This window comes from Stenella coeruleoalba (assembly GCF_951394435.1).
Source record: "Stenella coeruleoalba genome assembly, chromosome: 4".
In the NCBI taxonomy this organism is placed as follows: domain Eukaryota; kingdom Metazoa; phylum Chordata; class Mammalia; order Artiodactyla; family Delphinidae; genus Stenella; species Stenella coeruleoalba.
In genome coordinates this window covers 147,669,028-147,681,852 of record NC_137149.1, presented here as the reverse complement: position 1 = coordinate 147,681,852, position 12,825 = coordinate 147,669,028, and the positions used below count along the sequence as shown (strand labels likewise).

Below are 12,825 nucleotides of genomic sequence, written 5' to 3'. Positions count from 1 at the left end.
CTGCAAAGAAATACACATTACTTTTTTTAGAAAGAAGATGCATAGAGATTTCTGAATGTGTGCAAAATTGTGCATATTTTTATCAACAAATTAAATGCACTTTGGAGACATGAGTGTAAAAGGATACCTTTCTAAGGTGAAAAAAAGTGTTGAACTAATTTAACCATATGAAACGCTGATGTAAGAAAGGATTTCTGTGACTTCATTCACATACCGTGTGAATTTTTAGGCTACAAAACAAAGTCTGCCAGTAACCCGACTGAGTCAGACCTTTCAAGTAGATGATCAAGTAATAATTTTTAATAAATTAAAGGATTAAATGAAAATAAACTTAAGCTGTTGATCAAATGGTAGCGTTCAGTTCGTAAAATTATGTGACTCTGTTTTGAAAGTTGTTAAAGTTTCAAAATTTTAAAATCATGACTCTCAAGAAACTACAACTATTTGGTTCTGCAGTCAAAAATTTATTAAAGCAAAATTTTCAAAAAGGTAGAACTGCAACTCCTGTGCAAATGTAAAATGAACATATGTCAAAGATTTTATTCAAATAATTAACTAACAAGGGAACCAGTAAGATGGTAAGATCATTTCAAAGAGTATTTCAAAGCTAAATATTTATAGGCTATGTTAGGATAAGATTGTTGGACTAGATATAAAAACTGGTTAATGTCCAACAAGGTAATAAACTGTAAAACCATTAGGGTTGTCTCTTCCACCAGACAGAAATGATTTGCATCTCCCTGGGATAAAAATTGACAAGTTAACCTCTGCTTTAGAGCACTGTTAAATAGTCCATTCAATAAAAAATCAAGCCCAGCCTTGCACTGAAAGAACACTTCTGGCTATTTCCAAGTGTCCGGAAACTTCTCTGACAAGTCGAATCATCTTCCATTCATGAAAGTTCTTAATTCTTGATGACACTATTTAGTTTTTAGAGAAAGGTCTTCATCATCTTTATTTGACCCATGTACAATTCCCATATCATATTTTCAGACTAGTGCCCTAAATGGGCATTAGTTGTTCTGTGCTAAGATAAACATTAGAATTTCATAAGACAGTGTGTAGATGAATCTACAACTAGGTTATTTTAGTCATTAGCTGTAATTTAATGTATATTTAAAAGTACAATGGTATAAACAGGCTATTACACAAGTTCAGGGATTATAAATATTTTGAGCATAAGTCTAAAACACTTTATATTTTAATAAACTCCCCAGGTGCCTAATAAGCTTAATAAATATGAATACTATAAAGAAAACTTTAAACGTAATGGTAAGACTCACCCAAGGCAAAGAAAACCCTAAATTAGTGTTTTCTTCTAGTTTATGATACCTGTTACCTAATTTTCATACCACCTAAAACAATGCTAAACGTACACCAAGAGAAGTCATGAAATCACTGTTAATGATATCAAATACATGCGTACACAAACACAATCCAGTATAATGTTTGACTGTTCAGTTGTTTCTTTTATCATGAATGAAGGCAGCAAACATTCTCCTAGACTTCACTTCTGAAAAGCAGCCCATCTACAAAAAAACAAAAACAAAGCCAAAACAACAACAAAAAAACCACCTACAGAATAAAAAGCACACATCTTTCATTTCTAATATTTTTATTATACATTTTTTAGATATTTATTTTCATAATATCAGCTAAAAAAATAATCACAGAAGAATAAGCTTTTGTATGTCTGCCCAGGTAAACTGCTCTATTTCAAATTTGTCAGGTTACAAGTAAACCCCATAACGTGCGACGTGAACCAAACCACAGCATAGTGAGTATACCTGAAAGGCACAGGGTGTTCCCTTAGTTCCAGTAAGAGCAGAGTATTACTTATTAGAATGAAAAGCCTGGCCCTCAGTCATCCATTATTCAAAAATAATGCAGCATGAATTATTCACTGATTCCAAAACAAAATACATTGTTGAAAAGCAAAGGTGACTAAAATAAACATGTGTTCCTGGACCTTACAATCAGACCCACTAGTGGGAGGACAAAGCTACCCCGAAATGGTGTAGCTTGAGATGCAAAATTAAAGCCGCTTCTGAGGACCTTGGAATTCCCAGCATCAATTTCACAAATTTGGATAAGATGGTATATTCCATAAAAAGCATTTTAAAATGCAAATATGCCACACGGATAAGACAAGGTATAAGGCAACTTGACAAAGAGTTATTTGAAAGTAGAGTCTGGATCTCCAGACTTCTGTTAGGCCAATTTTTCATTAGTGTGCTGATTATTGAGACATAAAGCGATCTTAAAAAGCCCAAATCCAGCAGGCAGACGTGGAGACGCATGAGGGTCCAAGCGTACACTGAATGTGCAGGACCAGGGGAGGCACTCAGGGCTACAGAGGGGACACTGAAGAGAAGATCGTCTGAAGACCAGCTCTCCAAGGGTCCGCCAGCAAGGGAAGGTGCTGAGAATAGGGCTTGAATGCGACCCTAGAAAAGTTATAATTAGATGATTGAATGATTCCTTTTCCCTTGGTCTGTCTTCTCTTGTGTTCAACATGCTATTTTGACATTCTGCCCCATTCATTGGTGTAAATTATAATCTATAGATATGCTAGCCTTTATCAAAATGTCTTCAATAGTTCTAATTTACAGTGATATTGAGTGACCCTCGATCAGAACACAGAAAATGGGGTGCACTTTAGGAATAACATGCAGAACTGAGAAAACAGAGGATAGAATGCATTATAAACATTCTTAAATTGTATTTTTAAACTGAAAGAAGAAGTCAGTAGAGTAGCTTCTTAATAAGGGATGGGGGGAGGGTAATAATGATTTGTTCAGGATTTGAAATCTCTATGTGACCATCTATCAAACACCATTATGTGGACACCTTCAAGGACATGAAGACTCAACACAGGAATACTATGTGTTCACGTCCTTCTACCTCATTAAGAAGTTGGTAGAGTTCGGAGAGAATTATTTGAGCCTAAACAATTTTGGCTGTTTCAGTTCTAGTCATGTGCTTTCACTGAGGAGAATTGATCAGCGTTGGGTTTTAATTGATGTTGTTCATATTTTTCGTATTAGAATAAGCCAAACAATATATTTAAACACATTCAGTATCCGGTCCTATGGTCACTATCTGGATAATATCAATTAATTCAGCTTAAATATAATTACACAGAACAAATTAGAAGAAATCCACTGTTATTAATGAAATATACAGAAATTATAGTATATCCTTGGTAAAGATGACAAAAAGTGTAAAAAGAGCATCCACTTAACAAAAAGCTACTCTGTAAGTATAGTTTCACATGTGTAAATACCTTATAACTGCTGAATGTCTAAGCCACTAGACGTAAGTTGGAGCGAAACTGAGAGAGCAAAACTACTTAACGTATAAATCTTCGGATATGGATGGTTTCTATACTGGCAACAAATACCTCTCTAAAAAGGAATGGAAAATGCGATTCTTGAGCTCAGGATCACAGAGCTGGCTGATCACTTATAGGTACAATAGAATATACACTGGGGGTTTTACAAATAAACCACCATTTCTCCTAAGAATTACCGTAAGCTCTGAGGTTTCTGCAGATCATACGCCTCCAATTTCCAACATAGAGTTGCCTGTGCATAGTGTTGAGACTGCTCTATGTTCTAACAATTAGCAACAGAAGGACATCCAGAGCCGTTCCCATCAGAGCAGCAAATTATTAAAGGAGTCACTACGTCTGATTCACACTAACCGACACGACAGATATTTTAACACGGCTAGCTGGGATAATAACTGCAACCATTCTGTGCTCAGATGTTGCGACTCACAGGTCATGGTGTTGAAGGAAAATGTACACCTTTTGTAGCAGTATAATTGTAAAAGCTTTTAGAGTCTGCTTATAGTGTTCAGGCTCATCATATATACTTGATTAAATTCAGTTATTTTGTGTATTCATCGCTACTGCCTCATCCCTAAAAGGACTTGAGGTTTGTGTACTTGACCCCAAAACAAAAATGCATAAATATATGTAGAACTCTAGCCACAAGACCTTTTGCTACTCATTCATAGGTAACACTTTGGCCCCATGTGCAGTGATGTAGGTGAGCAGGACTTTGGCTCTCTGTTCAACTACATCGATAAGCTTCTCAATTCCTTGTCTACCTCCCTGACTCTCCCAGTAAACTTTATCAAGAAACAGAGACTGAAGGAGTTTCTGCCGTAAGTGCTGGCTCTTCAAAACAGAAACTGCAGATTCAGGAAACCTAAAAAGAGAAAATGATATTTCATTCTTTGTAATTGCTTGGAAATATTATGCCTTACCCAATGGCTCTGCCCTTCATTAATCTGGCAGAAATCACACTATCAGATAATACCGTGAGAATCAAAACGTTTTTTGTCACTGTCAAGCTGACACATCTCTTAATAATTACATACTAGAAGAATAGGTTTCAAGGGAACTGCACCTTCTATACCATTGAGAACTTGACATAAATACCAATGTCTAACTTAAGGTTACAATATGTATGCAAAGAGAGGCATGGAATGAGAATGGATTCTGATAACCTGGAAAAATACTTTCCTTAATCTTAAGCTCCATTGCCCCCATAGAAACCACTTTAATCAGTCAAGTAGAATCGTAACCTTATAAGTGTCAACATGGGGTTTTATGCAAGGAAATATGAGAAGAAAAATGCTGACAATTTCAGTAGAGTACTCTTCTAGAGGAGAAGACGCATGACTGAACTTAATGAGAAATAATCCAAAATGTACGTAGTAAAAAGAAAGAAATCATTCCAAAATGCCCAATTAAATAAAGAACTGCCTTTGGTTCAGATAATACTTCAGGATTTCTAAGAATCTGGGAACATTCTATTAAACCGGAATCCTAAATTGTTTTCAAATAAATTTAGCAAAACTCAAGTTTGAGACCCAGGGCATTCCACAATGAAGCATCTCTCTGGAAAACCTGAGGTCAGTTTAGAAGGATCCTTGCTGAATTACCTAAAGAGAGTGCATTGCGATTTCCGCTCTTCATTTAGGAAGAATAAAGCCAGGGGTCTAGCATATATATTATCTGAAGGACTTAGTACAATTTCTGGTTCAAAATTACCTGCAATGTTTTGCTGAATCTCCAATTTGGCCTCTCTCCAAGCTTTCATTAAAATGCTGATGAAAGCACAGTACAAATATTGGGGTGTAATAGTAAACTTAGTTGTTCCTTAAAAGCTAAAACAAAACATATAAAAACTAAAACAGAACATATGCTTGTTTCAAGCGTACAGTCTGCCAGGAGTTTCAGGCCTCTAAGTACCTTCTCCAAAAGTCAGTGGAGCAAGCTGGGGAGAGCACTGAGGGAGCATGAATACAGCAATCCACGTGCTCCAGCATTTCTGATGCTGCAGAGAGACCAAAGGCCACAGAGCTGGACGTGCTTAAAGGATGCTAATCAGACGCTCGGAGCTCCCCGAAGACATGTCCTATATAATTTAGTGACCACAGTACTAATTAAGTAAGAATTTTTGCTCTACGAAGTACTAATAATCCATGATTTATAAATTCTATGGCCCTTGAACTAATTTAGCTGTGACAGAATGTACGAGATGAAACTGCTAAAACCATGGATCTCTTTAGCGACTCATCCTTTTCATAAAGGAAAATCAAAAAAATTACCTGACTTTGCATTACACTGATTAATAGAAATATTCTATGCATAAATCTGGCTTAGCAAAGTCTTCGTTTTTGCTGTTGAATGGGTAAATTACATATTCAAAGAAGATTTAACTTTAAACTCATTACTCCTCATAATGCATTTAAGGTTAAATCCTCTTTGAAAGCATAAATAAAACGTGATTCATATTTTTATGAATGTATAGGATAGATGGATTCTCCAGGCATACACTTAATTCTAAGAGGAAATGCAGGGATTTAAAGAAGACCCCGTAATACCAACTCAGTAAGTGATGTCTCTAGTATGTAAATTTTCCTACACATAAAATTTCCTGAACTTAGACACTTAGAAGAGAGAATCTAAGAGAATCCACATATTCTACCTTCAGTCCACAAACAGATGTGAAGAATGAATATTAACAGGGAAAGACACAACAAAAACTCATGAAAGTGGGGCTCCTGAAACTCTCATTGTCTCTAGTGTCAAAAGACCATAAAATCCACATTACCTCATTCATGGAGCTAGAAAGAATTGTTGAAATATGCTTCAGAGTTTTATTAACAAGAGAAATAGGAAAAGCAGAAACACCAAGAGTCACTGCAGAAAAATTACCGGACTTGGACTTGGAAGGCCTGGCTTCTACCCTCAATTTTAGGCTTGCTCATGTGTCCCCAGCAGTCACTGTTTCACAAAAGGCCGGTTGACTGTTTCACTGAAGCACCCTTCTATCTTCAAGTTCAGACACACACCCCAGTTTCTTAGTGACCCTGATTTCTCACTAAGGTACAAAGACCATGAAGTGTGCTTTTTGGGGGGAAGCACTGAAATGTAGCCTCAAACCTCCATGGTTGGGGGCGAATAGCTCAGACTCTGCAGTGAGGTTCCTGCCACTATGGAGTGTCTCAGTTTCCTATATTTCCAAATCCTTCTTGAGTGTAAGCTCAAGATACTTTTCCCCATAATCTATGTCTATGGAAGGATCTTCAAATGCTCAGAAACCCTCCTACTTGAATTAAACAGCCATTGTCTTTGGCTACCATGTCCTACTCAGACGCTGATCAAAGTCACTGAGTTTATTCTGCCTTTGGACATCCTGCCTGGTCAATATCAGCTCGTCTGTTAGTTCCCCGGTCTGTGCCCTGGTAATGGAGCCCCTGTCACCTGCTCACCCCTGCTGTGCTGCTTCCTATTCCACAGACCTCCACATGACTCCAACCTCACCCACATGGATTTTCACAGTGAGGGTCAAGCCACATGATGGAGGTGAAACTCAGTAGGACCTTGTAGGTTGCACAGGTCAGTGACGGTAAAACCTGGCGGCACCCTTATTCTGTTCCCCTTGGGTTTGGTTCCCTTCTCTGGGCTTCCATTCCCAGATTCTCTTTAAGGGCTACATTGATCAGACACAGGATGTGAGTCTTCTCCAGACCTTGCTACTTATTCAAGAGAAATGTAATGTCCTGCAGATGTTACTACATCAAGAAACTTACTCTTTGATGCCTTCTAACAGTTTGAAGTTCAAGTTATCTTCGCTTCTGTCAAAGAAACCCTTGTTGTCTATAAAGACCAAGTGTCTTGGGTCCTGCTTTCGCTGGACAATGTGGGCTAGAGCCACGGCATCCTGGTTGTCGCACTTCGCCCTCCGTCCACTCTGTACACAGGCATCTTCCTTCCGAGGTCGGAACCCACAGCAGTTTATATCCAAGCGATTATAAATCTTAAAAGGGAAAACAAAAACAATTCTGAGATGCTGAGTAAAAACAAAACTTGGGAAAGTCGGAAGATTTCCAAAGAATGAGCGCTTTCTAAACAGCTGACTTGCCAGGATCTAATTGGGGCCAGGCTCATTTAATTAAAGGCAACACTTAAAGTCCAAGGTTCATATCCTTCTGACTCAGCGATGGGTCTAAGCGTTGCCAGATCTGCTAACAGCTCCAAAGGCAGGTCGTCCAAGCTAAGCATCTCCACCCTTAATATTCAGAGTTCCCACTGACATCATACACCGATGCGTGGCCAGAAGAATCTCTGCTCTGGTGCTACTCGGGACAGAAGATAGAAACAATTGTACTTCGACACATCCAGAAAGCCTGAGTGATCTCAGAGGCTCTATAAGTTTACTGCATCCCCTAACCTCTCTGGATTTCAGTATTGCAGTGTCTAACGCGAAATAACAGAGAAGAAATCTATTGAAAAGATGCGCGATCCAGTAATGATAGCCAAGAACACTCTATGTATGGAGCCCAGAGTTAGATTTTAAAGAAGTAACAAGAGTGAGCAGAACAGTTGGGCCTATTGGTGTTTATTGTGGGTAATAGTGCTCCTATCCTCTAGAAGAGGGCAAACAGATTAGCTAGGAAAGGGAGAATTGGGTTACTTCCATTTCTTTTGGGCAAGGGAAGAAATAATATTTATTAATCAGGTTAAAGAAAAGCCTAGGCTCAGGAGTTAGATAAATTTAAACTCAAATCTCTTCTCTCACACTTTTCAGCTCCGTGACCTTGTATAGATCCCTTTACGTTACTGACTCTCAGTTTAATTATCTGCATAATGGGAATGAAACTATTCACCTGGCGCATTTAGTGGGAAGATTAATGAAAGTGTCTGGATACACACCAGCCCTGACCCAGGCATCTAGAAGATACTCAAAAAAAAAAGAAAACTGTCATTACTATTGTTGAGACACAACGCACACACTGTATGAAGTGATTTACCTCAGAAAAAGCTTCCAAGGCAAAAGGTAATTTCTCCATTTCAGTGAAGGAAAACTGAGCCTCAGAGGGGTTAAATAATCTGCTCTGCTACTTAACTATTAGTAAGTAGCAAATTTAAGATTCAGACACAGTTGTGTTTGTCTTCAAAATGCCACGATTTCCCCCCAATACATCACGTTGAATAGTTTAAGGCTAGTCGAAGATTGTACATACGCTCAAAATTCAAAAGATGGCTCAACACAGAGTGTCATTTTTATTCTTTTGTCACTAAACTCCCATCCTTTCTCTTCTTCCTGGGTTTTTGCAGATCCTGTGGGGCTGTGGCCACTTGCTAAGGAACGGATGCAGAAAGAGTAGTACCAAAATTGAGCCTAATTTGAAACAACTCTTCATTCATTCATGCAACAGATGTTTATGTAGCATCTTCTACCCCCTAGCAGTGGGCCAGGCACCAAGGCAAATGTCACCCATGTCCAGCACCCCTCCACCAGCACTACTTCCGGAGGAAAATGCAGTGGTTTAATCTTGTCTCACTACCACAGCAAACTTTGAGAACTGGACAAAGGACCCTCCTCTCTGTTTTCTGCAGATAAGTAGACTTGGTATCAAATAGCACACTTTGGGAAGCGGGAATTATAAGAGAAGTTAGCATAGGCCAATTTTCTATGCGGTTTATATAAAAGCAGTTACGTGGGATGGGGTGGCCCATGAACCACAAGCACTTGGACAGTTCGGAGGGTACAGTGCTGGTCGAGAAACAGTCTACAGATCAGGGGGGGCTCTGGCAGAACTGGCTCCAGGCAGCCGATCCACAGGGTCATGAACCTAACCAGTGGTTTATCCAAAAACGTCACATCGGCTGACTCCAGGGCACGGTGAGTTCCCGGGGCTGGTTCAAAGTTTCCCAAAGGTGGGCAAGAGTGCCCAACCATAGGACTGCAGGTTAAATGAAAAAAAGCGTAAGTTGGAAACTATTAGAAAAATGTACTGAGCCCTTTCTTCTCAATTTGATGTATTTTTTGTAGTACCCTGACTGCCTTTGACCATAAGAGAAACCAAATGATACAGAGAGATTGTATATGCTCACCAGTTTTTGAGTGACCATCGGGGGGTCAGGGAGAAGGTAAAGTTAACTCTTCTAGAGAATGCTTCTCACCCGATGTCCCCCCTTTGGGGGTGGGGTTTTAAAAGTCTGCTTATTGGACTCGAGAGGATTTTTGAGAGTGGGCTGACTATTTTTGAGGGCTTGTCTATAAAATTCTATTGCCAGTCACTTTTTTATATACATTAGCTAATAATTCTCAAAGAATCCTTTTCCCATCATCTTCACATGTTTTTATCCAATTATAATGACATTATATACAGGGGGAAAAACTTAATCCTCTTTCATTTTGGCTACAAAATCAAGGTGTGTTGTGTTGGATATGTGTGTTTAGAACTTAAATTTTAACGACAGATCTACCAGCCAGTTCTTCAATGGTGCTCTGAACCCTAAGCTCTTTCTTCATTTTTGATTTCTAGTAGCGGGAAAGGACCAAGACATATAGCAATATTTCTGTTGTTTCTACAACAAGGACACGAGTATCATATATGCTATTGCTAAATAACAAGCACTTTAACGTTCAGGCCTAACTTTTAGTACTTCTGTAAATATTATACTTTTCTATTTTTAAGCTAAAAGAAAGCATTAAAAGTTAGAAGTGGGACAGACCGACTTAGGGCATCTTTTTACTATCTTCTAACATTGGACTGTTTCGAACAGTGCACTTTTAAAGTGTTTTGTCTGATCTCATTTTGAATCACTCAACAGTCTGTGATGATTTCACCACTTCCCTGTCAGACTGTTGTGCCCTTCAAGTCTCACAGACCTTGTTATTGAAACTGGGTGTGTGCGTTCAGCTTAACTTCTCTTCCAAAAATGTTTATCGTTCCTTTTTTTCAGATCTATGCATGTACCTGGTGGGTATGTTAACACATGTTGAGTGTGTGTGGTGTGTGTGTGTACACCTACAGATAGAGAATCAGATTGCAAGGCTTTAAATACTCTGAGTTTTACTTTGTTTTTCTTAGCATCCAACTATAGTAAATTATGTCTTTGTATTAATAACCTTGTCTAGCAAGGGCTTAAGCAGCTCTTAAATCTTGTTCTTAGCTCTTCCCAGAATTCTGTTTATAGTCTCCCTTTCAAATTGACATTCAATATACCCAAAATGATTTGACCACAAAACCATAATCCACTCCCTTAAATTCAACACCATTTTGCTTGGCATTTAATTTAGTTATATATTGAATATACTTCCACTTACCCTGAGCAGAGTTTACCCACTTTTTAAGGCCCAATAAAGCACATCCTAGACATCTATATATCCATAAATATGGTTTTAATATATGTACTTGTTTAGTCCACACATTTAAGTGTCGCATGATCAGGCATCATAGTTACCATCTACATGTCTATGTTCTTAGATAATAATCCTACAAAGAAACCTATTTGGGGGTAAATCTTGTCAGTTAAGCAGTTAGGTGTTGATCACCGTTATTGCAACTTGTTCAAATTCACATCTTCTTACTCTTTAAAACAAGGAAAATCTTTTGCAAAATTGATCTTCTGAATCTGAAGACTCCTGCCAATGATGAGTTTCTATAAAATGACTCTTTCCTCTTTTAGGAAAATATATCTTTCCAATGTTTACCTAACTAAAATTATACTCAGAAAATTCAGGTGTTCCTGCCAAATATTTTGTTGTTGGGGATATTTTTAGATATCTTGCTTTCTTCTCAAGTTTCTTTTTTTAATCCCATTTTCCTTTTGGTAGTGTGAGTTTTGTCTGTAAGAAAAAGTATCATAAGAGTGACTCAAGTTATGTGCACAGAGCCCAAACCAGGATGTCTCAGCTGCCCTGACTAGCTCTCTAAGGCCCAGTAGAAACCTGCAGAAATCCAGTCACTCCCCATACTTCTGCACCCCACCCTTTCTACCTGTGTCTTCAAAGAGTGGATCTGTGGGAGTTTCTTCTTATCTCTTTTTAATTGCTAAAGTAAAGCAATTAAATGATTAATTTTATTGCCTGAACAAAGGCAATAAAAATATTCTAAACATGCTGCTAATATTAATAATGAAAAACATAATAGCAGTCATTTACTGAGTGTTTGGTATGTGCCAGGAATTGTCCACTTAATTCTTTACGTAGATTATTCGATCCTCATAGCAACCCTAAGAGCTAAGTGCTAACAAGAGTCCCATTTGATGAATGAGGACTGACTCAAGGTCCCTCAGCTGACACATGACAAAAGTCAGGCTTCCAACCCAGATGTCCATCACCCTGTGTTTCTCAGGGGCATCCTCCAACACGGTGCTGCAGAGAGATGAGTACATTTGTGCAGAATGTTAACTGACCCAACTTGCAATAACTACTGGTCACAGGTTTCAGCAGAAACACAAAGAACTTCAGTGCAAGAGTTCAGGGAAAATTCATGAAGGAGAGGATATTATAATTGGGTTTTAAAAGACAGGCAGTATTAGCTAAAAAACATGCAAAGGCATGAAGGTAGCAAATCCAAAGGCATCTTTAGAGAACCTGAGGGTATGTTAGACCAATGCTTCTCAAATGGTTTGCCATGAAAAACCTAGTGGTTTTGCCTTTTCTCTCCCCGGGCCCCATATTCCATGTGGCCTGTTGCTTTGTTAAAAGATGATAAAATAGAGATTATCGTATTAAGCGAAGTAAGACAGAGAAAAACAAATATCATATGATGCCACTTATATGTGGAATCTAAAAAAAACGATAAAAATGAACTTATTTACAAAACAGAAACAGACTCACAGACTCAGAGGACAATCTTATGGTTACCAAAGGGGAAAGGAAGGGAGGGATACGTTGGGAATTTGGGATTAAAATATAAACGCTATTATGTATAAAATAGATAAACAACAAGAACCTATTGTAGAGCACCAGGATCTATACTCAATATTTTGTAATAACCTAAATGGGAAAAGAACCTGAAAAAGAACATATATATGTAAAACTGAAGAACCTAGGGGTAAGACAGGAATAAAGACACAGCCCTGCTAGAGAATGGACTTGAGGATATGGGGAGGGGGAAGGGTAAGCTGTGACAAAGTGAGAGAGAGGCATGGACATATATACACTACCAAACGTAAAATAGATAGCTAGTGGGAAGCAGCCGCATAGCACAGGGAGATCAGCTCTGTGCTTTGTGACCACCTAGAGGGGTGGGATAGGGAGGGTGGGAGGGAGGGAGATGCAAGAGGGAAGAGATATGGGAACACATGTATGTGTATAACTGATTCACTCTGTTATAAAGCAGAAACTAACACACCATTGTAAAGCAATTACACTCCAATAAAGATGTTTAAAAAAAAACTGAATCACTTTGCTGTACACCTGAGTCATTGCAAATCAACTATACTTTAAATAAAAAATAAAGAAAATGTAAATAAAATTTAAAGCATTAAAACTGCCCCTTTAC

General features: G+C 38.3%; 1 protein-coding gene across 4 annotated transcripts in view; it reads right to left on the bottom strand.

Annotated features, from left to right (window-relative positions):
* Nucleotides 1-457: 457 nt before the first annotated feature.
* Nucleotides 458-12,825, bottom strand: part of GASK1B (golgi associated kinase 1B) — a 44,411-nt gene continuing 32,043 nt past the window's right edge. For all 4 annotated transcript variants that reach the window (XM_079919719.1, XM_079919718.1, XM_079919720.1 and 1 more), the window contains exons 4-5: nucleotides 7,114-7,340; nucleotides 458-4,217 (exon numbers count right to left, since the gene is read on the bottom strand). In XM_079919719.1, coding sequence (XP_079775845.1) covers nucleotides 4,010-4,217; nucleotides 7,114-7,340 — 435 coding nt within the window. In that variant the 3' untranslated portion in view covers nucleotides 458-4,009. The remainder of the gene's footprint in view (nucleotides 4,218-7,113; nucleotides 7,341-12,825) is intronic.